Genomic DNA, 25,006 nt, shown 5'->3' with positions numbered 1-25,006 from the left:
CGCGCCGCCCCGCCGGCCATGTCGCGGGGCTCCCGCCTGGCGCTGGCCGTCTCCGCGCTGCTCTCCGCCGCCATCGTGGCGGCCGTGCACATCCAGCAGCGCCGGGAGCTGGAGGTGAGTGCGCGCCGCGGGCCGCGGGGGGGAAGGCGGCGAGCGGGGCCCTGCGCCGGCCCTCAATGCGGCTCCGCCCACCGGCCGGGCAAGCCACGCCCCTTTCCGCAGACCACGCCCCCTCACCTGGCGGCCCGGCAGGCCCCGCCCCCACCTGCGGGCTCAGCGCGGAGCCACGCCCATTGACAAAAGCCACGCCCACCGCCAAGCCCCGCCCCCTGCGCGCACCTGAGCCCGCGTGTCCCTGCTCCATCCATCCTTCCGTCCATCCTTCCATCCTTCCTTCCATCCCTCCTTCCCTCCATCTATCCATCCTTCCTTCCCTCCATCTATCCGTCCTTCCTTCCATTCCTTCCTTCTCTGGCAGTGTTCCCGGGGCTCTCCCCTGTCTGGCTGTGCTGTCCCACTTGTGTGCCCACTGTTTTTCCTCAGCCCCACAAATGCAGCCTGCTGAAGGACAGACAGCCCTGTGCTGGAGGACAGACAGCCCTGTGCTGTGCCGTGCCCCTGCTCCCCTCTTGTTCTGCCAGTGCAACCTGTCAGAAGCACCACGTGGTGATGGAACAGGGCGGTTCTCTGTGCTGTATTTACAAAAATCAGGGAATTCCTGGCAGGCAGCCTGTGTGCCAGGGAGCCCACAGCCAAAAGGTGTCAGCTGCGACCATGGTGAGTCCTAGAGCAGAGCAGCCCTGCCTGGGACTGGAAGCTGTGTGGTTGTGTGAAGCTGTGCTGTGTGGGCAGTGATGTGCTGGTTTGGACCCTGCTGATGAGCCCAGGGTTATATGAGGGCACACAGCTGATCCTTCCCCACTTACATACAAAAAATTTAGAAAATGCACACAGAAACAGTCTGTGCTAAATGACACTGAGGCAGTCAGAAGTTACAGAACACCAGAGTTCAACTTCCCAATCCATAGCCCAGCTGGCTGTTGCTTGGGCTTTGTGATACATTCTGTAATTAGAGGATTATATTGTGTTCCCCTCCAGAGATTGTCTGTCAGTGCTTGAGAGGGAGGGAATCTGGAGGATGAGGCTGGTATGGGGAAGGAAAGAGGCAGGTTTGTGTGAGGGCACAGGCAGGAGCAAGGACAGGATGGTTGGGATCCTGGAGTGGCAGCTCCACTTCCAGAGCTGATGGATGTGCTGGGTAGATCACCTAACATATTTTGTGTAGATCACATCACATTTTTGTAGCTGGCTGCTCTCTGATTCAGTGTGCCTGCCTTGGGGCACTGAGGATCTGGCAGGAATAGCTGCTAAATGCTCCTAAATTGCAGCTGCAATAAATGGCAGCTGTACTTTGAACGTGTGCAGAATAAACATCACCCTTGGGTGTTTCATGGGACACCTGAACCTCATGGATCTTTTTGACCCAAATCCCATTGTAGGTTAATACCTATTCAGAAGCTTCAAGGCTCAAAGCTTATGTTTTGTAAATTTAATCTGAGATTTTCTTTTTATAATTCTTCATGGCCAAGCCAAGCAGTAGTGGCTTCATGTTCCACAGATCCAGCTATTTAGATAACATAATGGAAATAAATATTTTACAGTCCTGGTGTAGGGATTATTTCAAGTTTATCTTTATGCAGATTAATAAGGGTTTGACTCTTATAAATTGATGTGCCAGGCCCAGAGTGCTTTGAGCTTGCACATGCTTTTCACGCCTGCAGAAGACAAGCAGGGCTAACTTCTAAGAATGGAGGAAGATGAGAAGATTAAGGTTTTTATTTCAGGTCTTTGTCTCAAATTCTAAAGGTGTCCTCTGCAAAATGTGCATTTTCAAAGTAAATGCATCCACCACCTGAAAGATTGCAGTGTTTTGTGAAGGAAAAAGGATTTACATTCTTGGTGCAGTTGATCAGTTACCTTGTATCTCCTCACATCTTTATTGTTATTAACTGATAGCAATGTAATTATAAGTTTATGAACTTTGTATTCAGTTTCAAATTACTGATTTGTAGTAATCAGTAATTACAGTAATTTGTAGCCTGAGTTCAGTTGATGGAAGCTGGTGAGAAGGAACTGGTTTTATTAGATTAATTTCTGGAGAGTTTTGATTATTGGCAAACACATGTGGCTGTGCATTTTCTTAACAAGATAAAATTATTTCTTAAACAAAACCTTTCTGTTTTGATTTAGACAGGAGAAATGATTGCATTTGAAGGTGCAGTCATTGGCATGCTAGGTGAGGAATTAAACTCTGTTGAATAATAGTCACAGACATCCTCTCAAATGACTTTGGGGTCAGCTTTCAAATAAATGATTTCCAGGTGCATTTTGGCATCATTCAAATGGCTCAAAAAATTATTGATATTTTCCGTAAATATCAAAGTATCTATGTGAGTAAAAATGTCCAGGTAAGAGAGAGAGAAGCAGCAGGGATTTTCTTAGGGCTTTTCCCACCCATTGAGGGGTGGCACCCCAGGTTGAAAGCTGCTGGTGTTGTGTTGCACACAATGTATTTATTTATTTATGTGTTATATATTTACATGATTTATAATGAACACTTTAGGTAAAGGGGATATTTGTGAAGCAAGTGCTCTGCTGTTTCAAGCTTGGCATAAGCAGATTCTGGATTTTTTTTAAGATTAGGACATGAGCAGAAAGAAGCGAATGAAGACACATACCAATTTTTCTGAAAATAGTTTCCAGTTTGTCACAAAATTGTGTGACAAACAGAGCAGAGAAGTTTTGAGGAGCTCCTTCTGATGTGGTAAAGATTTAGGTCAGAGAGGAGAGGGATTTTTTAGATCACATCCATCCTGCATGGCACGGGAATTCCCGGCTCTGAGCATTTGTTTGCTCCATAGCTTTGTCACTTAGTGAACCCAGCCATCATCACTAACCAACATCACTTCAGTGAGTGCAAGTAAAGCAGTTTTTGGTGTAGTGATTCTGGATATTGATGGAGTGATTCTGGATGTCCTGAAGATTCCAGCCACGGTAAATTGCTGTGGGAAGACCCTGCAGAGGGAGCAGAGGGAGGGTGGAGCTGGGGTGGGGTTGGTCCCCATCAGCGTCCCCGGGCTGTGATAAACCCTTTGTGTCCTTTGTGTTTTCAGAGGCTGCGAAGTGGCGTGGTCAGAGATCTGGAGCGTCAGAACCAGAAGAAGGAGAACGTTCGCCTGCTGGAAGAGCAGATCGCTCTGACAAAGCGGCTCATTGAGGAGAGAGACAAGGCGCTGAAGGAAAAGCATTCCCAGCAGCCCTAGGCACGGGCCTGGCTCCTTAGAGGTTTGATTAAAGACGTTTGAAGGTCGTTTGCATCTCACTCTTTGCAGGTGTAACAAACAGAGGTAACCTCTGAAAGACTGGTTATTTTGTATAAATTATAGTCCAGCCCCGGCGGTTTTAGGGCAGACACAAACCCATTTCATCTGTGATTGGCACTCACACTGTGGGGGCTTGGCTGTGCCGCGTCCCAGGCTGGGCAGGAACAGCTCAGTGTGGGACAGGCTCCCTCTAGCATGGCCAACAGCGTGCACATGGGCGGGCTGCTCAGCCGCCACGACGATGAGGCCACCAGGACCTCCACCTCCGAGGGGCTGGAGGAGGGTGAGGTGGAAGGGGAGACTCTGCTCATCGTGGAGTCCGAGGACCAGGCTTCCGTGGATTTGTCGCACGACCAGAGCGGGGACTCCCTGAACAGCGACGAGGGGGAGACGTCCTGGATGGAGGAGATGTCCTATTACTGTGAGAAGTGCCAGAAGTGGATCCCAGCAAGTAAGGCTGTGTGGTGCTGGCCGTGGTGGTGTTTGAGAGGTGTTTGTGCTGCCCTGTGTTCCTGTTTCACACCTTGGTGGGTGATGCCTGCTGGCAGGGGCTGTGTCAGACACTGCAGTCCCGGAGCTGGGGCTCTCCTGAGGAAGTCAAACTGTCTTCTTCAATTACTAGAGAACATCAAAGTTCAGAAATGTGCCCACACTCCCAATTCTTGCAGCTATTTAGCGACCTGGCCTCTCTGCTCACTCAGCTAGTGACCCTTGCTGTAAAGCTCTGGGGAGGAAAAGGACTTTTGTGTGTTGCTTTTGTTTTCTCCCTGTCGATTTGTCAAGTCTGTGGAGCATATGGCTATATCTCAACCTTAATATTTTCCCAATAATGTGAATTTAAGTTGGCCTAGAAACATGCCCAGCCTTCAGCAGCCAGCTGTGGGGGTGTTAGGAGCAAGCTGCAGAATTTGGTGCCTCTCCTTTGGCACAGATACATGCTGTTAGCAGTATAACAGACTGCTTTACATTCTAAATTCTGGATTATCTGATCTGTTATTACATTTAAGAGCCAGATATTGATAAACACCTTGGCTTTGTGGTTTTATTTTTTTTTTTTTTTTTTAATTTGGGGGTTTTGTGGGGTTTGTTTATTTGTTTCTGGTCAAAAATAAGGGACTGTTTAGGTGGCACCTGCCTTGCAGATATGTCAGAGCTGCCCTTTTTGCCCTCTTCGGATTTCCCAAAATTTATAGTGTAAAAATCTCCTCTCGAGGCGTGTTAGTGATTGTTTAGGTGTTAATGTAATGAAACCAGCACCAGACTAATTAATTACTATGCACTAAAGGTAACTATTAACTTGAAATGTATTAATAGAAAAAAATGAAGCAGAGTTACAGGCAGCATGAGCTATCTCACATGGAGCACCTCATTTAACACTCAACTTGTTTTATTTTACAAACATGCTCCTCTCTGCAGTTGCTGTGGAACAAATCCAAGGAGCAGACAAGGCCAGTTGCAAAGCAACGGTAGCCACATACAAATGTGCAGAGTAAACGAGCTGCCAAAGGGAGATACTGTGCTGTTCCCTAATCGTTCAGTTCTAGGGAGTTCAGTTGTCTCATGTGAAAATAAAACAGACAAATAATCACTTTATTTCATTGAATTGCCACTTAGAAATTCTCTTCATTTACCAAGTGTGAGGGTTTTTTCAGATGCAGTTGCAACTTGAATTCTGTATTTCAGTATAGTAGCAGGGTATCCGTATGTTAAAAATTATAAAATTATACAGTAAAAGAGACGACATCCTTGTAGACAAACATCTTAGGAGTGTGACTTTACAGAAACACTCTAGTCTTAACATTGTTTCCCTGTCCTCCGGTGTCACTTTTCAATTGTTCATGTTTGTGTAAATTAACTCCTGGTGAGTTTAGAAGCCCTGATTTCTTTTTTCTCTGCTGTAGAAACACGGAATTAAAACCTGTAACTTTGGATGCATTACAGGTGGTTCTGTCATTTTTGTTCAGACAAACCTGATCTTGGAAGAAATCCAAATTTCCTTTGCAGCACTTTTTCCTATAAAAGGGCAAAAAGATTGATTTTTCCCTTTTCATTTTAGGTCAACTGAGAGAACAGCTCAGCTACCTCAAAGGAGATAACTTTTTCAGATTCACTTGCTCTGATTGCTCAGAAGATGGGAAGGAGCAATTTGAACGTCTGAGATTAACGTGGCAACAAGTAAGTGAAATGTTTGTGCCCACAGAACAGCCGTGGGACTTTCTGAAATTGTTGGTGGTTGTGTACATGCTACCTGGAAAAGGAGGATCAGGTATTGATAACAAAGGAGCATTTGCATGAACTGCAGAAATTAATTAGCTGAGGATTGCCTGCACATGAGAACTTCAGCATTTGGCAGGGAAATTGAAAGATAATCATGCAAACCACATTCCTTTTCTTTTTTTTTTTTTTCCTTCCCCTTATGTTGCTCATGGATTCATGGCTTCAAGCAGGTTTGGAAAAGCAAAATAAATGCAATTTGGCTTCTAGGCATGAACAGTTTTTTGTGTCTAAGAAAATGTAAAACTGGTGAGGTGGCAACATAGAAACAGAAAGCTTGCCAGCTCCCTGGGTACAAAGCTCCAACCTGGCTGCCTGTGCACTTGCTGGAATTCACTGTTCCAGTCATTTGCACACCTGAGCAATCAAAATAACATCTGTTTGCATTCTTTGGGCCTGTAATGGTGTGCTGTCTCATAGAATATCACATATTCTATCACACATATCACATAGGATCAGCTAGGATGGAAAAAACCTTTGAGATCATCAAATCCACCCTGTGACCTAACACCACCTTGTCAACCAGACCATGGCACTGAGTGCAGCATTCAGGGTTTCCTTAAACACCTCCAGGGATGGTGACTCCACCAGCTCCCTGGAAAGCCCATCTCAATGCTCAGTCACTCTTTTGGTGAAGAAATTCTTCCTAATGTCCAGCCTGAGCTGATCATCTGGGCACCTGCCCCTCCTGAATCCATGCTGTAGGGGCCAAGTGATGGCACTCAGGATGGTCTGTTCCATAACCTTGCCAGGCACTGAGGTCAGGCTGGCTCATCTGGAGCTCCCTGGATCCTCCTTCCAGCCCTTCTTATGGATGGCTGTCACCCTGGCCAACCTCCAGCCATCAGGTGCCCTCTTGGTGAGCCAGGACTGGTGGTAAATGATGGAGAGCAGCTTGGTGAGCTCTTCTGCCAGCTCCCTCCTCACCTAGGATGGATCCCACCTGCTCCCATAGACTTTTGAGCATCTAAGAGGGCTCAGCAGGTCACCAACTGCTTCCCACTGAATAACAGGATTATTATTCTGCTCCCTGTCCCCATCTTCCAGCTCAGGAGGCCACTTGTCCTGAGGACAAGCTGTCACACTGTTGAAAATATCAGCCTTGTTGGCTTTTCCTTGATTCTTACCCCTAGGCACTCAGCCTTATTGTCATGTAAGGTAATTTGAAACACTGATTGTAACTCCTGCACTGCTTTCTTGTGGTGGCCAGTGCAGGGAAAAAGGTTGGTTTAGGCAGGGCTCTGTGCTGGCAGACTGGAAGAGTTTCACCAATTCCAGACTGGGAAAGCAAAGGCTGCTGGCATTGCCCAGGTCTCTTCAGGGACAGACAAAATGAAAATGGGTGAGGAGGAAACCTGTGACCACATCCCTGGGCTTCCAGCAGCCAGAGCTGCTGCTGCTTCTGGGTAAGTGGAATTGAGAGAAATGGTCAAACTAACTTACCTGAAGCAGGAAGAATGGGGACAGTGATTTCTGGATTTTTTTCAGAGTATGTGGCTTCAACAGATCCATATCTTTAGCCAGTTGAAAAGAGAATTATTTTTGACATCCTGAGACAAAACCCACAAAATCCTAGTTACCAAACTGAGAGGGGTTGTGAGGTAGAGATATGGTGAAGGAGACATTAAAGCTGTCCATGTTTCCTCATTTTGATATCTTTGACAATGCATCCCAGAAAGTCAAGGTCCACTGTAAGGAGACCCATCTCCCTGAGAAAAGCAGATTTCAGACTTCTCTGAGGGTGAAATACAAGTTATTATTGGAAGTAGTGCCAAACTGAGGCTGTGTGATTGTTAAAAGATGATCCCAACCTAGCTGACTTTAGTTCTGTTCTAATAAATTAATTGAAATTAATTAAGTAAATGTAATTAACAGTTGATCACCTAGGATTTACTTGAAGGAGATATTTTTCAAAGCTGCCCTTTAGTTTGAGTATGTAACAAGTCAGAGTGAATTTGGTTGTGAAGTGTGTAAAAGACCATTGTCACAGTGTTCCTGATGTATTGGGTTGCAGGATTACTTGTGAGTGTTTTTTTTAAATTTATTTGAAAGTCTGTTTCTCTACCTCCACATTACATTCAGACCCCAGCTGTTCTGTAATTCATTTATACAACATTTATACAATTCATTTATGCACAATTCGTGTGTCTCAGCACAAACCTGCATAACTAGGCAGCTTGTTATTCCCCTGGGATGGAGAAATCTCTGGAAGAATGTGCATCTAACAATAGAAAGACAAGAACAGGCAGCACAAAACCAGGAAGAAGATGGATTGCAGAAGTTGCCTATGAAGTGTTGCAAAAATAAGATATTTATGAGGGAGAAAAGATCTGTGTGTGTGTGTGTGGCAGCTGTGGGGGTCTGTTCAGCAGAAAAAGCAGAAGGGATTCACTGGTGTCCAACACTTTCTGTTGCAGGTTGTCATGTTGGCAATGTACAACTTGTCTCTGGAAGGAACGGGCCGTCAGGGGTACTTCAGGTGGAAAGAAGACATTTGTGCTTTTATTGAGAAACACTGGACTTTCTTACTGGGGAACAGGTAAAGACATGGTGTTTTCCTGAGGGTCTGATTGGTGAGCCAAAGGAATTAAAGCCTGTTATACAGATGGACAAGAATCCTGGTTAATTTGGTGACATCTCTGTTGAGCCTTACAAGTGATAAAAAGGGAGGATTTAATATGGAAAATCTGAATGCAGGCATGGGGGTACACTTGAGAAAGAATTAGCATTTCTTACTGGGGAGAAACACCCCCAGGAATGTCACACAAAAGCAATACAAATGCATGTATTTTGGATTATTTCTTATCTTCCTTTAGGTAGCATATGAACTTGCAGAGAACTGAGTTTTTCTAAACAGTCACAATGGGTGGGCTGATCCTGGTATTGCCAAACTTTAGGGACAGAAATGTGATCCAGCAAAGTTCCTTGGCTACAAAGCTTGCCAAAAGACCAAATTCTTCAAGAACTGAGCCTCACCTTCTAGATTGTTTCAGATCATAATGAAATGGCTCTTACACAGTAGGTGTTAAACAATTGGAAAGTTTTTCACGCTGTCAGAGTAGGAGCCCCTCTTGTAGAGGGCAGCCTTCATTTTCTAGGTGAACAGCACATTTATTCTGAGTGTGCTGAAGCTGTCAAAGCCAAGCCTCACTGTTAGTGAGTGCTGTGGAGGCAGGGAAGGAACTGAGCAATCCTTGGAAGTTGTAGATTTGATTGACTTCACAGCTTCTTTCCTTCCCCAGGGATTTCCTCTGTCATAAGATCTGGCCTTTCTTCCTAACCAGATTTGGTCTTGGCTTTGCTTTCAGAGCTTGTCTGTGCCTCCTTGCTCTGTTCTCAGAAATGTTGTTAGCATTTGTCCTCTTTGGGAGCCACAGGGACCCTGACAGGAGGGCAGCTGGTGGCCCATTGTCCCTCAATCAGGGAACCAGTGCCTCCCAGGGTTTGCTGCTGCCTTTTGAGACTTGCCCTGGGAACTGGGCACTCCTTGCTCTGATTAAAATTTAGAGAGTGATTCCTGGCCTCAGACACAGCCTTCCCACTTGCCTGGACAAGCCACTGAAGGAACACAGACAGTTGAATCGTGTGTGCAGCAGCACAAACTGTGCAAAGATCTTCCTTGGCATATTGAAGTGCAGTTTATCCAGATGTACTGTAACACTCCAGACTTGGAGCTGCAGCAGCTGGGTTTGATCCCCCACCTTTGGGGTTCAGTACCTCAAGGTGTGTAAGGGCAGCACCTGAGTGAACACCAGCTCAGCCAAGCCTTGGCAAGCACAGAATTTCTGCATGTGGGCGTGTGCAAAGGCAAGAAGAAATCCTGAGATTCTGGGCAACTCTGTTGCATGAACCTGACTCTCCAGAGTCAGGTTCAAGGGAGTACCTCAGTTATTGGCTACAAGGGCAATTCTTCAGTACTTCTTCTCACCTCTTCCCTAAGTGACATTTTAGTTAGCCCTGTCCCCAGTTCCTAAAGGAACAAAAAATGCTGAGGTGCCCAGTAAGAGTGCACTGCCCAGCAGAGGGAAAGGCTTAACTGCAGCTCCTTGCCTCCAAGGGGCCAAAAAAGTGCTTCAGGAGTAGTTCAGTGATTGTGTGTCAGTGCCTCTGGCAGAAACACTCTGTCCAGGATGGAAGCACAGCTGGTGAGTGGGGACCTAACCCTTGTTTTCCTCTCTCCCACCACAGGAAAAAGACCTCAACATGGTGGAGCACAGTTGCTGGCTGTCTCTCTGTGGGGAGCCCCTTGTTTTTCCGCTCGGGGGCACAGGAATTTGGAGAACCGGGATGGTGGAAGCTGGTTCATAATAAGCCCCCAACACTGAAGCCTGAAGGAGAGAAGCTGTCTGCATCTGCACTGAAGGCAAAAGGTAACTCTCTCCCCAATAGTGTGTAGATTGCTTGCTGGGCCAGAGCTGGGAAATGTGAGAAAAGTTCAGTTGAAACCAGTTTGTGTGCATGGACAGCTCCTTAGTTGTGTTCTGCTGTAATGGCTGACTGAACTATGGGGTATATATTGTAGAGTGAGAGGCCTGTTATATTTTATTACCTTTTTCCATTGTGCTGACTTAGAGGTTTTGAGGCTTGTGCAGAGTGGTTTTCTGTGGGTTATTTTAGCTGAAATCCACAATTTCCCCACTTCTCTTTACCCCGGGGAATATCTTTTATCTTTTGTCACTAGATGCAAATTCTCCTCTGTGCCGAGGAACAAAATTTGGGCTTTAATGAGGCTTTAGTCATACACTGGCTTAATGCTGCACGTCCCAGAGTGAATTTTGGTCACTTTGAAAACCCCATCTTTTAAGCTCTGTAGTCAGCGTGGTTTTGACTGCACAGTGTGAATCCAGTGACTGCAGGAGCTCAGAATAAGCAAACTCCTTCTGCAGCAGCTTCCAAGCCCCCGCTGGATCCCATCATTACCGTGGAAGGCCTCCGGAAGCGTGTGAGCCGCAACCCCGTGGAGTCGGCCATGGAGCTGAAGGAGAAGAGGTCCCGCACTCAGGAGGCCAAGGACATTCGCAGAGCCCAGAAGGAGGCAGCCGGTTTCCTGGACCGCAGCACCTCCTCCACTCCTGTCAAGTTCAGCAGCCGCTGCCGCCGGCCCGACATCGTGCTGGAGAAGGGAGAGGTCATCGACTTCTCCTCGCTGAGCTCCTCCGACCGCACGCCCCTGACCAGCCCCTCTCCATCCCCGTCCCTGGATTTCTCCGCCCCCGGCACGCCCGCCTCGCACTCGGCCACTCCCAGCCTGCTCTCGGAGGCGGATCTCATCCCCGACGTCATGCCGCCACAGGCGCTCTTCCATGGTAAGGGCCACCATGAGTTTCCTTCAGTGATGAACCGTGCGCGGTTTTCTAGGAGTATGTTTTAAAAAGGAAGTTCCCAATGAGGTGCAGGATCCTTTCATGATGAGATGGGAAGTAAGGGGCAGTATTCTATTGTCTTAGTTGAGTGTGAGTCTCAGGTAGTTGGCTGTTAGTTGCTGCCCTGAGATGTGCAGGATGTCTCTGTTTCGCCCTGCGCATCTGAAGAACGAGTCAGAGCTCTTCAGTTTTCGGTCTAGAAGTTGTTTATTCTTATCTATAAAATTTTCTTTCTGCCCAGCGGAGATCTGCTCAGCAAAGCAGCCACAGGCACTCTTACCACCCCTGAGGTGGTGTTGTCCTTTTATACTGCAAACTACATATAACATATTTACACTTAATTCCTAATATCTATCACCTATGTTAGACAGTGCACTTCTACTCTAAACCAAGCCCAAAGTGCCAACATCACTGCAGAAAATGGAGACCAAGAAGAAGAAGAAGAAGAGGAAAGGCTGGACATGCCCAAGTTCCTCTATCTTGTCCCCATAACCCCCATATCAGAAATCTTAAAATCTACATTTTCACCCTATGATAATTTTATTATTATATTATTTAAACTTCTGTGACTTTCATGTCCTCATACAAAGCTGGTAACTTGCTCCAGGGATCAAAATCAAACCTGCAGGTGCTCTGGGCTGTGTGCCAGGGTCTCCGAGCCCCCTGGTGGGGTCCTTGGCAGCTCTGGTCATCTGGAGGGAGGCACTGAGTTCTGACATGTGAGAATTGACTGGTTTTCTGTTGCAGCCTGGATAGCTGCTAGCACAGTCCAGTTGTGGTGTTACATTTTAGTTAAGTGGTTTGCTCTGTCTCACCCCTTGAAAATGTACGGTTTATTCCAAGCCCATGATCCTCCCTTGAAGTACCATGTATCTGTAATCCCAATGGCCCAAGTCTTATTCTGTGCCCACTTTGAATCTCCCTGTTCAGCTGTGTGAGGGAGATGAGAAGCCTCTTAGCCCTTTGCTCTCTCTTGGCCCCTTTTCCCCCTAGGCTCTCCCTCTCTCCCTCCCCCTTCTCCCTCAGAAGCCATGCTGCTCCTGGGGGTGGCACCCCCAATAAACCCTCATCTAATGAGCACCCTCAGAAGCCATGTGGAGTCTCCTTGCCTGCCTGCTGCTGCTGCCAGCAAACATATAGCTCAGGGAGCCCCCACCCAATGAACTGCATCAGTTTTCCATAGTTTTATCACCAGCTTCTAAGGCCAGAAGAAACCCCCATGATCGTTTCCTGAATGAACAGTGGGTAGACTTCACACAGTAACTGCTGGACCTCTCAGCATAAGCATTTCACTGCAACACAGATAACACTGTTATGTAGCGAGTCTAGTTTTGTCTCAAATGTTTTCCATGGGAGAAATTTTATTCCCATGGTAATATCCCAGTATTTTATAGGTTTGATTGTGCTGATTAATGGATGCTAAATTTCAGTCAGATTGCAGAGCACTGATGCAGGCTGAATTTGCTTAGTTCCTTAAGGAGCCAGTCTTCTGGGTGACAGGAGGAATAGTGAAGGTGTGCTGGCTGAAGATACAGCTCACCAGCTTCACTTTTTGATTTCCCAGCCTTTGAAAAGTTTCAGCAGCTTAAGGTTCCTCAAAGAATATGTGATTGCAGCTCAGGAGGGGCACTGTTTCCAAACTCCAAACTACAAGACACTTTAGGAGCAGGATTGATGCTGTGTCCCGAAATTGGACTCTTTTCAGTATCTCCCATCCAAAATCAGGAGATCTGGCAGTACACAGAAATTGAAATTTGTTGGGTAAACCTGCATTATTGTTCTTTAGCAGAAAAATGCTCTGATAACCATTTTTGAAATGAGACTTTGATGTTTAGATTATTTTTTGTTTCCCCTGGATTATTTTGATATGTTCCACAGATGATGAGGAGCTGGAAGGAGACGGAGTCATAGACCCAGGAATAGAGTATGTGCCCCCTCCCAGTGGGACAGCTGGTGCTGGCACCATGATAGCAAGCAGGAAAAAAGTGAAGACAGCTGAGCAGATCAAGCAAGAGGTGGAGAGTGAAGAAGAAAAAACAGAACGGATGGAAGGTGACAGTGAAGATCCCGAAGAGTCAAACACACCCTTGCAGGTGAGAGGACGAGACAAGGGCAAGTCACAGCTGGAGAGGGATGCTAAGCCCAGAGTTCCCAAGCACACCTCAGTTAGCATCTATGAGGAGAAGCTGCTGCTGAAGAGACTGGAAGCCTGTCCCAATGCTCTGAGCATGACCCCAGAGGCCCGCAGGCTGAGGCGCAAGCTGCTGGTGAGGCAGGCCAAGAGGGAGAGAGGGCTCCCACTCTTTGACCTGGACCAGGTTGTGAATGCTGCACTGCTCCTGGTTGATGGGATTTATGGAGCCAAAGAAGGTGCTGTCTCCAGGTCCCCAGTAGGGCAAGCAACATACAGAACTACTAGCCAGGACTTCAGGATCTTGGACAGATATCAGGTGGGTGTTCCCAAATCTAAGTTAGCTTTTGGCACTGCTTATTTTAAAGCTTTTGCTGCAGCCAGCAGTGTCACATTGAGTTATCTGACTCCTAAAGTGAAAAGGATCATGTGAACAAGACTCGTTTTGGCTCGGGGCTGTGTCCCCACCAATGTTCTCCTAAATCCCTTTTTTCTTGGGACATGCTGGTTCAGCACTGCTGTCTGTCAGTGTCAGCACCACAAATGTCACTGTTTGTACTCCAGCCCTGCCCAAATGCCGGAGGCCTGGAAGTCACTGTGTTTGTACTACAGCCCTGCCCAAATGCTGGAGCTCTGGAAGTACCCAGACAGGTGGATGTGTATAGGAGGGAGATGACCTGCAGCACTTTCAGATTTGGGCACCAAATTTGGGAGCGCTCAGCAGAGCCCAGAGGTGGCACCACCGTGCTCCATCCACCCTGTCACACTGAGAGGCCATTACTGTCCCTCCATGTGTTCAATCTTTGCCTGACCTCCCTGCAATTGTTGTGCATTTTGTGTGCATGCGGACGATGCTGCCCTTGCTCTCCCTCCGTGTGTTCAGTCTCTGCCTGACCTCCCTGCCATTGTTGTGCATTTTTTGTCACGCAGACGATGCTGCCCGCCACGAAGGGATACCGCCAGCAGACAAGCAGGTTCCTGTACCGCCTGGTAGGCTCGGAGGAGCTGCTGGCAGACCACAGTATTGTCAGCCCTTACACCTCCCGTGTCCTTAAGCCTTACATCAGGTACAGAGGGTCTGAGCTTGCTCTTGGCTTGTGCACCGCCAGCCCACGGAGAGGACGCCTTTCTTGGGCAGTGCTCCTCACTCCTCCTCACAGTACATCCCAGTGCACCATGGTAACCCTGGAGGGATAGTGTTGGATTTAGCTGAGTGGTGAAATGGATTGCATTGGGAAGGGGAATCTCCAAGAGGGGGCAAGGGCAGAGAGGGCATTGCTGTAGCCATTCAATGCAAGTTGCACCTGCCCTTGGGTCAGAGCTGTGATTTCCTTGCTCATGCTGTAAGGAAAGACTGGCTGGACATGCTGTGGGGCTGGAAAGTGTCCTGCCCTCTGGCACAAGGGTGTTTTTGCTGAGCCTGGGGCTGCTTCCCCATGTGAATAGAAGACTGTTCTTTATTTTCCTAAAGCTGAGCATGTCAGAAGATATTTCATGGGCAGTACCCATTTAGCTGCAGTGGCAGTTCTTGTTGCTCACTTGCTTTTTGTGTTTCCTTTTCATGTTCCTGGCAGACGTGATTATGAGACAAAGCCTCCAAAACTCAGGCTGCTGGCAGAAATCCGGGCCAATCCACACAGGAATGATCTCAACTGGAAGGCTGAGCCAGAAGCACCCATTGATTACTGCTACGTTCGCCCTAATCACATCCCCACTATTAACTCCATGTGCCACGAATTCTTCTGGCCTGGTAAGATTCCTCCAGTGCTTGGGTTTCCAAGAAAGAAGTGAAAAAATATGTTCTTGGGCCAAATTTTATTTCACTTGGTGTCTGGCTGGTTCTTAGAAACCCATTATCTGATGTTACAGGAATGTATTTGACGTGGAGGTGTGGCTTTGGTGTCTTTGTCTCTTGAGATTGTATAAAACTGGGCAATTAGGCCCTAATTAGCACAGCACTTACAAAAATAGGTGCTAATAGGAGTAGTAGGTAGGTTCGTAGTTAACTAAACTTAAGCATCCAGTGAAATGTTTTGCAAGAATCAGGGGTTGAAATAAACAGTTTTGTACCAGAGATTACTGTTCATTAAGTCTGTGAGAAGGTTTCTTCCTAGCAGCCATAAGCTGCATATGTCAGAGTGAAAGTTGGGAGGTCGTAGGAGGAGTGGCTGAGGTGACTCGATCTGTTCAGCCTGGAGAGGAGGAGACTGAGGGGAGACCTCACTGTGGGCTGCAGCTCCCTGAGGAGGGGAAGCAGAGGGGCAGGCACCAACCTCTTCTCTGTGATGACAGGACCCAATGGAATGGCTATGAAACTGTTAGGGGAGGTTTTGGATGGGGATTAGGAAAAGGTTCTTCTCCTAGAGGGTGGTTGGGCACTGGAACAGGCTTCCCAGGGCAGTGGTCACAGCTCCAAGCCTGCCCCCGAGGAGTCTGGACAACACTCTCAGGCACATGGTGTGATTCTTGCAGCTGTCCTGTGCAGGGCCAGGAACTGGACTGGATGATCCTTGAGGGTCCCTTCCAATTCAGCTTATTCTGTGATTCAGTGAATTGCTTTTACAGCTGTGATGTCCTTTATTTCTTCAAGCCTCAATGGGAAGGTTAGGTTTGTGTTTTTCTGTGTCCTTTCTGGAACTGCAGGTTCTTTGAGGACAGTGTCCACCCTTTCTGGGGGTGGTTACAAGGCTGCACTCTTTAGTTCTTCTGCAATAATAACAGGGATGTTCATCTGCTGCATGCATCAGCTTCTGATCAGCAAACAAGGCAGCAGGCTAATTTAGAAAAGGCCAGTGCAAACAGAACACACCTTTATTCCAGGTAACTGCTGGCTTTGTGTTTTGATTTGCTGGTGGTGATTCAGCAGGGCTGTAGTTCAGCAGTGCCCATGTGCCCCAGTCAGGATGGGAGCTCTTTTTGCTTCTCATTATGCAAATTGCACAGTGTGGGGGCAAGTAACCTGGCACACCTTTCCTTTCACGAGCTGTTTGAGGGTTTGTGAGAGACTCTTGCAATGCCAGCAGAGGCTGAACCGCTTTGTCATAGTCTCCCCTCTCCTGATAATGCATTTGAAGTTCTGGCCAAGTTGGCTTGCATCTTCATTAAGTTCTTCGGGACTCACCCTGTTTTATTTAACATAAGGAGCATGGGTGTGTTCCACCCAACTGTGAACTGTTCATCATTAAATCAGAAAGCTGACACCCCTGTCAGTCTCCAAACAGGAATCCAAATCTTTTCCATGGTGATAAAATTCTGATGCTGGGATATGATTGTTGCACCTTGGTTCTGTTTAGCAGGAGAGGGAAGTGATAAGGATGTAAAGCTTGGGTGCAAAGGGTTTAGCTGCTACAACTTGGGGGTGGGAGGCAGAGATATGCAACTGGGTGAGCATCATTAAGCCAGCACTTAGTTGTTCTATGCCTCCAAATCCTTCCTTTCAGAGCTGTTCTTGCCTCTCCCAAGGCAGAACCAGGTTTCCAGGTAGAGACATTCCCAGGTGTTGTTTGTGTCAGTGCCTTGGTGCCCTAACGGGAAACCTCTCCCTGGCAGGGAGTGTCTCCAGTGGTGAACCATCCTGAGCTGAGCATCTCCCTCCCTACAGGAAAAGCTGCACCCCTGCAGAGACACCAGTGCCTGGGGCAGGGAGTGTTCTGTCCAGACACGCTGCAAGGCACTCCACAGGCAGGGCAGCCTTGCCTTAATTAACACAGCTCCCCATTGCCAATCGATCCCTCCCACGTCCCGCTCCACCCAGCTCACTCTGGAGCAAGGAATAACTCACCCCCTTCTCTGTGCCTGCTGCTTCTGAAGTCTTGCCTCTCATCAGAGTGATTACTGGAAAACACACTCTGCTGTTTTGTTACCCTGTGTTCCAAATACATGGCAGTTGCCAACTTGAGGCTGAAGCAAATGTTTCTGGCACATGTCCTCTGTGTCTTGCATCTCATTTAGGGTCTGTCCACACAAATTATCGAGCAGTCAGTCTTCAGTGCCTGGAGCTGCACTGCTGGGTGCTGACAGGCCTTGTGGATGCTCAAGGACTGGAGCAGCAGGGTGTTAGGCAAGGTAACAAACTCCCAGTCTGTTTCTGAGTCCAGCCTCTGACTCACAGAAGCACCACTGCCTGAGAGGCTGCTTCATGCCCAGATTAGAGAATTTGCATGCTAAAAGCAAATGTTTGGATAGCGTTGGAAGCTGTGGTCAGGCTCACAGTGCAGCTCCACAACCAGCTGAGAGTGCACAAGAGACAGCAGTAAGGGCTGCAGAGTGGAGGAAACAGACAGAAACCACAGCAGGCAATGGTACCAAAGCTGAAGCTCCGTTTCATGCATGCTGCTTCTGAAGAGAGTTAAGTTTCAGTTTCATCCTTGAGTCATTTGAAAGGAAATCAGCTTTGTTAGTGTTTCCATGCAAGCTTCCCTGCTAGGCAGATACTGTTTTGTCTGTTTTGTTGTATCATCTTTTCCCTTGCATACTCACCTGGCAGGGGAGGCGCCAGGATCAGGCAGCTGGTTTCATCCCCTGCACTCTGGGTGTCCTGACTCCTGGGATTTCCCAAAATGTGGGAAATTTGGCCTCATAATTTACAGTAATAGCGGGCTGCTCTAGCCGGGACTTTGGACTATTCTATTATGCTGTCATCTCTTGCTATCACAAATTTGAAATAAAGGTAAAAAGAAGGGATTGAGTGTTTCTAAAAAGCCTTAAACTCCTGGATTTGAACCACACTTTTATTTTGGTTTGCAGTGCTTCCAACTGCTGTTTCTCTCTTTCTCCGTAGGAATTGATTTGTCAGAGTGCCTGCAGTATCCTGACTTCAGTGTTGTTGTCCTCTACAAGAAAGTTATCATTGCCTTTGGCTTTATGGTGCCAGATGTGAAGTACAACGAGGCTTACATCTCTTTTCTCTTGGTGCACCCTGAGTGGAGAAGAGCTGGGATTGCAACCTTCATGATTTACCATCTTATCCAGGTAATGAAATGAAATCATCCCTTGAATCTGCCAAAGAATCAGCTCTCACTTCTTCCTTGTGTGCACACCTGCAGGTATTGGAGAGTGAGATACTGGGGAACCCTTTTTGTGAGTGTTTATGGGAGGGAATAGTTCCTGCTTTGGAAGTCAAAATGTGTTTAGGAAAACAACCATCCTGGTCATGTCCTCAGAATTAGAGGGATGCTGCCCACTTCAGCTGTCCTGGGGTTAGCTCTGTGTTCTTCAGTGGTCAGTAGTTTGTGTACAAGAGATACTGTAAATGGGGTTTAAGGAGGAAATGAGGTAACAGTGGGCAGGGTCAGTTAGAATTATTGCAGCTTTCTTGACTACACCTGGAGGTTTATTCCATGCATTAAATCACTTACTGATCTCAATCACTCACTTGCACTTTTATCCTCTGGTTCAAATACAGATGAGTTTATGATGAAGTGTTTGCAACCTCATTGTTTAAAATGGGCCTTGTTCCACAGGAATACTTGGGAAAATTAATCTCAGCTAACTAAATGGGTGATACTAAAGGAGTTAAACTTCATTAAATCTCTGAATGAATACTGTTATTCAAGTGGCCTTAATTCCACTGACTTTCTTGAATTAAATTGCAGGAAAGGCAGCTTAATTGTGAGTAAAGATGAGTAAGATACATGTTCTTTACAGAGCCCAACTCCACAGTTTTACCACTCCCTGAACTCTCTTGGCAGAGCTGCTGATGGGAAACATTGTAGTCAAGATGAGCTTCCCTAACAAAAACTCACCATTGGAAACTGTTTTATCCTCTTTCTTTCTTGGCTAAAGCAAGGTAGGGAGTGCTGGCAGAGCCTTGTGGAAAGTGATCCCTGCTTTGGAAAAGCACTTTGTGCTCCTGGGCTGCCTGAGGATAACTCTGCTACCTGCACAGCTCTCTGCAGTGCTGACACAGGCCTCTCATCAGTATTCTTTAAACTCAGCCCTTGCATCTCCCAGACAGCTCTGTGTCAAGTGTTGAAGGAAATTGCCCTCAGCTCTGTGTGTTGATGTGAGATGTCAACACCCAGTGGGAGCAGGAGCCAAGGTTTGCAGGGATCCAGCAGGTGGACTCTCAGAGACATCCCTCTCCAGCAGGGTGGGATGCTGGAGTTGGCAAGTCAGCCACAGAAAATCCTCACACCTTTCTGTAGGATGTATCACATCAATTAACCTAATCCTGCTTGCATGAAATTAAATTCCCTGTTGAGAGAAGCCAAGCAGATCTGAGAGATTTGACTCTGATTAGGCACACTAGCAATGAGAGATCAGCACTGCATGTTTGGCTCACATGAGGTTTGTTTTGCCATTGCTGACTTTCTGCCAGTGGCAGAAGGGGTTTAGTCCTGTGGAACAGTGGTGGTTGTGACCTTCTGTTCCTCAGTCTCCAGGCTGTAGGTGCTGCTCTGCAGCCTGCTTGGGCTTGGGGTCTCCTCTCTGTAGCTTGAGACACTTTGATTCTCTGCTTGGATTAAGATAGGTCACTGACTTTGGGATCAGTGTGCTGAGTTTGGGGCTGAATTCTTGGGAACAGCATAACTTAACAGGAACATGGTTTGATGCAAATAGTAGTGGCTGGTTTTGGTGTCAAAATTTATCCTCTCATGCATCTGTCCCAGAGGAATAAACTGCATTTTCTTAATGATCTCATTCAAATTTTCTTTTCCCCAAATGAGCTTCCAATTATTTCTTTTTTCCCTTCCCTCCTTAAATTCCTGAGAGTTTTCCCCTTGAATGTACTATCTTGGAGATTTCCTAGAGGGTATTACTGTTCCCACTTTAGAGTTACCATACACTCAATATACATGGAATGCTATTAAATCACTTGATGAAAGCAGAAAATAAATTATTTCAGCATCTTAATCAGAGTGTTGCTGGTTAGAATAATTTAGGATCTTCAAGGTAACTTCAGCCATGCTATTATTTGCTGTCTGAACTGAATTTCCTGCCTTCTCAGGAGGAGAGTGCTGTGCCCTGAAGGATGGGAGAGGAGCTGGGTGGGATAGGCAGGAATTCCAGCATGACAGCACAGAGGTGCTCAGGCAGTCCCAGAGAGCTCAGCTCTGTTTGCTGACAGGGAGGATTGCAGAGCCTGATCCTCTGGCATGTTTTGTCTTTTCTTCAGGCCATTGTATTTGAGATCAGGGCTGTACACCAAGATTATTTTTAATTAACAATTACTTTAGTAATTTACAATGGGCAGATGACAAATTATAATCCCAAACCTTTCATTGTCAGAGAATCCACATTTCCCAGAAACAAAGGCTCGGAGGAGCAGCAGCAGCCCTCCCTTTGCTGTTGCTATGTGTGGTAACTCCTGTGACTTTTCTCACATTTCCTCAGTACCTTGGATCCCTGAGCTGATGAGTGTGCTCACCTCCGCATTCCCCCAGAGGCTGTCTCGTTCCCTTGCAGTGAAATCTCCTTTTTGTTCCTCTCCCCCTCCCTTGGCAGACCTGCATGGGCAAGGACGTCACCCTTCACGTCTCTGCAAGCAACCCTGCTATGCTGCTCTACCAGAAGTTTGGATTTAAGACTGAGGAGTACATTTTGGATTTTTATGACAAGTATTACCCCTTGGACAGCAAGGAGTGCAAGCACGCCTTCTTCCTCAGGCTGCGGCGCTGAGCTGCGGCAGGGCTCTGGGGAAAAGCTCAATCCATCCAAAAACTCCCACAGCTTTTGGTGGAGGATGTTGGCTGCCACAGGAGAGCTGCAACACACTGGTGTGTTTATCCCTAGGACTTTGGATGTCAGCAATGTGTGGAAAAATGCAATCCAAAAGGATTGATTCCTGTGCTCCAAGGGGAGAGGCCTGGAAATGCCAACTAGGGTACACTGAAACCACTGGAAAATTGAAATTCCTAATTGGGAATTTTCCTGCCACTGTTACTTTGGAGAGCCTCATTAGCAAACAAAAATACCAAACAACATAGTGTTTCTCACTTCAGAGGGGCCCTATGGATTTCAAGTTTTGAAACCTGTCCAAAAAATGTTGCAGGTTTTTTGTCTCTGTTTTTGTTTATTAGCAAAAAATGAACACCTAAACTGAAACTATTCAGCGTTTCTGTGTGGTTTGCTTTATTAGGAACTGTCTTGAGTCTGTGAAGGGAAATAAGGTATTGGTGCCTGTAGCTGGATGTTAATGTTAGGAGAGTTCTGCCCATGCCAGAACTGTAGTCCTGGAACCATGTTTCAGAAATACTGAAGAGTTTGTGGATTCCTGTTATCCCAAGTGCAAGGCTCAGAGGAGACACCTTTGTTTTGCCCCTTCCCTTCCCCTCCTTGCCCTGTGCTCAGTGTGGTTCTCCTAGTGCGCAGTGTTTTGTGTTCAGGAACAGTGTCAGGTGGGTTTGTGTCTAGGCAAGGCAGGGCACCACAACTGCCAGATCAGCTCTTTGGAATCCTTCCACCTCTCTGTGGTTGTGGGGCTGCAGATCAGCCCTTTGGGCACACCTCTAGCCACAGAGCAGCCTCATAGGCTCCAGCACCCACCTCCTCCTGCTGGCAGAAACCCAGAGTGAAAGTCAGCGGGAATGTTTGAAATGCTGATTTGTAGAAGCAGTCTGCTCGCAGCTGGGAGGGAGGAGGAGAGGGCAGAGGTGGCCCAGATCTAGTTCTTGGAAGCACCTAAGCTCACCTAGCAAAGAATAAATAGAAATAGCCAAGAATTAAAAAATACAACCCCAAACACTTTCTCTGGTAGTGGCTCTTGTCCTTTTCCACAATGTAGCAGCTTCTCTCTCTGACTTTCAGTGCAGATGAACAGAAAGCTGCACAGACCAAAGGCCAGGCTGGGCATTTTAACTACAGATCACATCCATTGGGATGGTCCTTTTACATCCAGCCTACAGAGAGCTACGCACCAAATGTGACTTCTCTGTCCTTAATGTTCTGTGTGTACCTGCTGGCTACCTGACTATAGCAGTAATTGCCTTACTGGAGTCTTCATTTTGGTAACAGAAGAGAAAGGGACACAAAATATGTTTTTATGTAGCCAGTGTCCCTCATCACCAACACAAAACCCAGTGGTGGTGGAAAGGAAAACCAGCCCAGCCAAGGGTTGTGTGCCCAGACATCCATGCACATTTCTGTCTGTTTCATGACTGTGAAAATTTTCAATGTTCTTAATGTTCTGAGTTAGCTGGACTTTGAAAGAAAAGAAATGTATGTCTTTATGAATGGAATTAAAGCCCTTCCCTTGGAAAAGCTTGTCTGTAGTCATACTGTCTGTTAAGGTGTCTCTCCATCATCTTATTTCATTGGAATCTAGCAAACTCCAGTATGGCCCTGAGAGGATGTGTGTGGGCAGCTGACCAAGGCAAGAAACTAATTTCCCTACGGGCGCACACAGGCAGGCCTTAGCAAGCTCCTCCTTTCCAGACAGAATTAGGAAATACAAAATAGTCTGAAAAAGATCATGGTTCAGCATTGTGTTCTCGAAGGTGACCATGAAGATCTCGAGGACCATCTTGTTCTGTGGCTTTGTCCCTCAGGGACTGCCAAGTGACAACGCTTTTATAACAGCCCTGTGTCATCGGAGCTGCAGCCAGTTTGTGTTATCCAGGTCCCTCGTTTAACCCCAGATCCTCAAAGGCAGTGAGGTGATCCTCGGGGTGGGAGCCGTGGCTTTGTAAGTGATGAGGTTCTAAGGTATGTAGTGAAACAAGGGACAAACGATGTTCCCAGCCCTCTGCTTCCCTCTGGTGCCTCGGGAGCCCGGCTGCTGGCTCACCCGAGCTGCGCTTGAGGAGCCAACACCGGGCAGCGGCCCGAGGAGCCAAGCGCCGCTTAACAAAGCCCGCCTTTCCCGGGAATAAAGGTGGAACATCCCCTTTCCTAACGGGGCAGCAAATCCCGGGTGTTTCCCTGAGCTCCGATTCGCTGCCACAAGGAGGTTTCCTTTCTCCTGGCTGCGCGGGCGCCCTGAGGGCTCGGTGAGGGCGGCGGGCCCGCCCCGCTCCCGCCGTGCCCCGCGCGCGCAGCCGTTTGAGCGGGGCCATGGCGGGCCCGGAGCTGCTGCCCGAGGTGTGGCGGCTTTACTTCCACTCCGTCCGCGCCGCCACCTTCCACAACTGGCCCTTCACCGAGGGCTGCGCCTGCACGCCCGAGCGGGTGAGCGCGGGGCCGGGGCGGCGGGAGGGGAGGGGAGCGGAGCGGGGCCGGGCGGGCGCTGATGGCCTCCCGTGTGCCCGCAGATGGCGGCGGCGGGCTTCGTGCACTGCCCCAGCGAGAACAGCCCCGACGTGGCGCAGTGCTTCTACTGCCTCAAGGAGCTCGAGGGCTGGGAGCCCGACGATGACCCCCTGTGAGTACCGGGGGATCCCTCGGCCTCTGCCCCGGCCCGGGGCAGCCGCTGGCGGCGACCGAGAGCGCCTGCGTGTGGCTCCTTGGGAGCTGCTGCCTCCTCTTATATTTTCTCTTTCTTTTCGCCTCTTTTCAGGGAGGAGCACAAAAAACACTCTGCGGCCTGTGGTTTTCTTTCTCTTCAGAAAGAACCTTCTAACCTGACGGTGCAGGAGTTCCTGAAGCTGGAAAAAATGCGAACGAGAAAGGCACTCGTACGTACATGGCATCTTGGCTTTGAATTGTTCGGCCGGGCTCGTTCCTTACTGTTGTTGTTATCTTATTGTATTTCATATTTCTAGAGTCCCATACTCTCGTTATGATATTCTTAAAGTCCATACCTTCTAGCTGGTTTTCTACCATGTAGCTCTTCTCTGCTGTGCAGTTCCTCATGGCTTCACAGAGGCTCCTCCTGGGCTCTCGACCCACCCCCTTTTATCCCAGTTGCCTTCACAAGCTACAGCTGCTGCCCGACTAAGGACTTTGCAGCTGTAGCTCATTTAGAATAGCTGGGACCCACTTATCCAACACATAGATCTTACAGGGACTCTCTCCACACCTTACCACAAGGCTTTGTGTAAAGTGCTTTGTTGTATCCAGGCTCGGGCTGGATCAGCCGGTGATCCCTTTCCTTGTTCTCTGCTTTATGCAGGATGTATCCTGCTTTCTCCTCGAAACTGAATGATGCTCCACTTAGTGGTAGACAGTAACATCATATTATTTTTACTCTTTGCAGAAAAAAGAGGTCTCTCAGATGATGACCAAGGTTGAAGATAAAGCCAAGATCCAGCGCTGTCGTATAAAGAATCTGGTCTAGGCTGCTGCAGCTTCATAGTTGCCAGTGACACCTGTCTTGTCCACATGCTGTGGCACTGCCCTGTGACTGAATGGCCGTGTTTCCTGAGGCTGCTTCCAGACTGGCTGTCCCTGAGAAGCAGAGGGAATTCTGCTTCACTCCTCCCACTCTGTCTGGGAGGTACCTGGGTTTTGATGCACTGCATACAAAATATTTTTCTGCAAGGATTCTCCTAATTTTCCTGCTGTTTTTTAAAGGATTATTATTTGTGGGTTTACTTGTTTTCTTTTTTTAATTTTTTTGTAAATCCACCTGTTTGGAGATACTGCTGTCTCATAAAGATAGTAGTAGCTCTGGTGCTAAAACTTGTATTTCTGGTAGCAGCTGACATGCATTTCCATGCTTGTACTGAATATTCTGATGCTTTGGGACATAGAAAGGAGAAGGAGTTTTAAAAATACTTTGAGGTTTTAGGATTGTGGCTAATAACTTGGAGTTATACCACACCTTAGTGTGCCTGATATTCTTGTAAATTTCTGTTTGTAGTTGGCTGCTGCCTTGTGTTGATGCATTTATAAATAAAAGCTGAAGGCAGAACGACAAAGTTGTTTTACTCGATTTTCTGGAGGACAAGACTCTGACCTTTACTGCAGTGGGCTGCACTGACTGCAGTTTTCACATCAAAAAGGAAATTAAGCTCATCAGTTACAGCTTGCAGTGC

General features: G+C 47.5%; 3 protein-coding genes across 4 annotated transcripts; all 3 read left to right on the top strand.

Annotated features, from left to right (window-relative positions):
- Positions 1-3,323, top strand: LOC134416171 (protein PET117 homolog, mitochondrial). Its single transcript, XM_063152513.1, has 2 exons — positions 1-114; positions 3,174-3,323. The coding sequence occupies exons 1-2, from the start codon at positions 19-21 to the stop codon at positions 3,321-3,323; spliced, it is 246 nt and encodes an 81-aa protein (XP_063008583.1). The 5' UTR covers positions 1-18.
- Positions 3,324-3,565: 242 nt separating this feature from the next.
- On the top strand, positions 3,566-21,197 carry KAT14 (lysine acetyltransferase 14). Of its 2 annotated transcripts, none has more exons than XM_063152512.1 (10): positions 3,566-3,834; positions 5,440-5,558; positions 8,075-8,196; positions 9,846-10,027; positions 10,547-10,963; positions 12,899-13,470; positions 14,082-14,218; positions 14,726-14,901; positions 17,932-18,122; positions 20,598-21,197. In XM_063152512.1, exons 1-10 carry the CDS (start codon positions 3,579-3,581, stop codon positions 20,769-20,771), a joined length of 2,346 nt encoding a protein of 781 aa, XP_063008582.1. In that variant the 5' UTR covers positions 3,566-3,578; the 3' UTR covers positions 20,772-21,197. The 2 variants fall into 2 exon arrangements, with proteins under 2 accessions (XP_063008582.1, XP_063008581.1); XM_063152511.1 differs by having other exon boundaries at positions 10,544-10,963.
- A 1,925-nt stretch (positions 21,198-23,122) lies between these two features.
- Positions 23,123-24,889, top strand: LOC134416811 (baculoviral IAP repeat-containing protein 5-like). The gene is made up of 4 exons (XM_063153504.1): positions 23,123-23,258; positions 23,342-23,451; positions 23,587-23,704; positions 24,226-24,889. The coding sequence occupies exons 1-4, from the start codon at positions 23,145-23,147 to the stop codon at positions 24,304-24,306; spliced, it is 423 nt and encodes a 140-aa protein (XP_063009574.1). The 5' UTR covers positions 23,123-23,144; the 3' UTR covers positions 24,307-24,889.
- The last annotated feature ends 117 nt before the right edge of the window (positions 24,890-25,006 follow it).

Source organism: Melospiza melodia, chromosome 3, assembly GCF_035770615.1.
Source record: "Melospiza melodia melodia isolate bMelMel2 chromosome 3, bMelMel2.pri, whole genome shotgun sequence".
Lineage (NCBI taxonomy): Eukaryota > Metazoa > Chordata > Aves > Passeriformes > Passerellidae > Melospiza > Melospiza melodia.
This window is presented reverse-complemented; position numbering and strand designations above follow the sequence as displayed.

Bases quoted from the DNA above. Each gene is read 5' to 3' on its own strand.
- KAT14 (XM_063152511.1), top strand. From the start codon at position 3,579: ATGGCCAACAGCGTGCACATGGGCGGGCTGCTCAGCCGCCACGACGAT. The intron at 13,471-14,081 runs GTGGGTGTTCCC...TTTGTCACGCAG, and splicing joins GGATCTTGGACAGATATCAG to ACGATGCTGCCCGCCACGAA. The intron at 14,219-14,725 runs GTACAGAGGGTC...TGTTCCTGGCAG, and splicing joins GTCCTTAAGCCTTACATCAG to ACGTGATTATGAGACAAAGC.
- LOC134416171 (XM_063152513.1), top strand. From the start codon at position 19: ATGTCGCGGGGCTCCCGCCTGGCGCTGGCCGTCTCCGCGCTGCTCTCC. The intron at 115-3,173 runs GTGAGTGCGCGC...TTGTGTTTTCAG, and splicing joins AGCAGCGCCGGGAGCTGGAG to AGGCTGCGAAGTGGCGTGGT.
- LOC134416811 (XM_063153504.1), top strand. From the start codon at position 23,145: ATGGCGGGCCCGGAGCTGCTGCCCGAGGTGTGGCGGCTTTACTTCCAC. The intron at 23,452-23,586 runs GTGAGTACCGGG...GCCTCTTTTCAG, and splicing joins GAGCCCGACGATGACCCCCT to GGAGGAGCACAAAAAACACT. The intron at 23,705-24,225 runs GTACGTACATGG...TACTCTTTGCAG, and splicing joins TGCGAACGAGAAAGGCACTC to AAAAAAGAGGTCTCTCAGAT.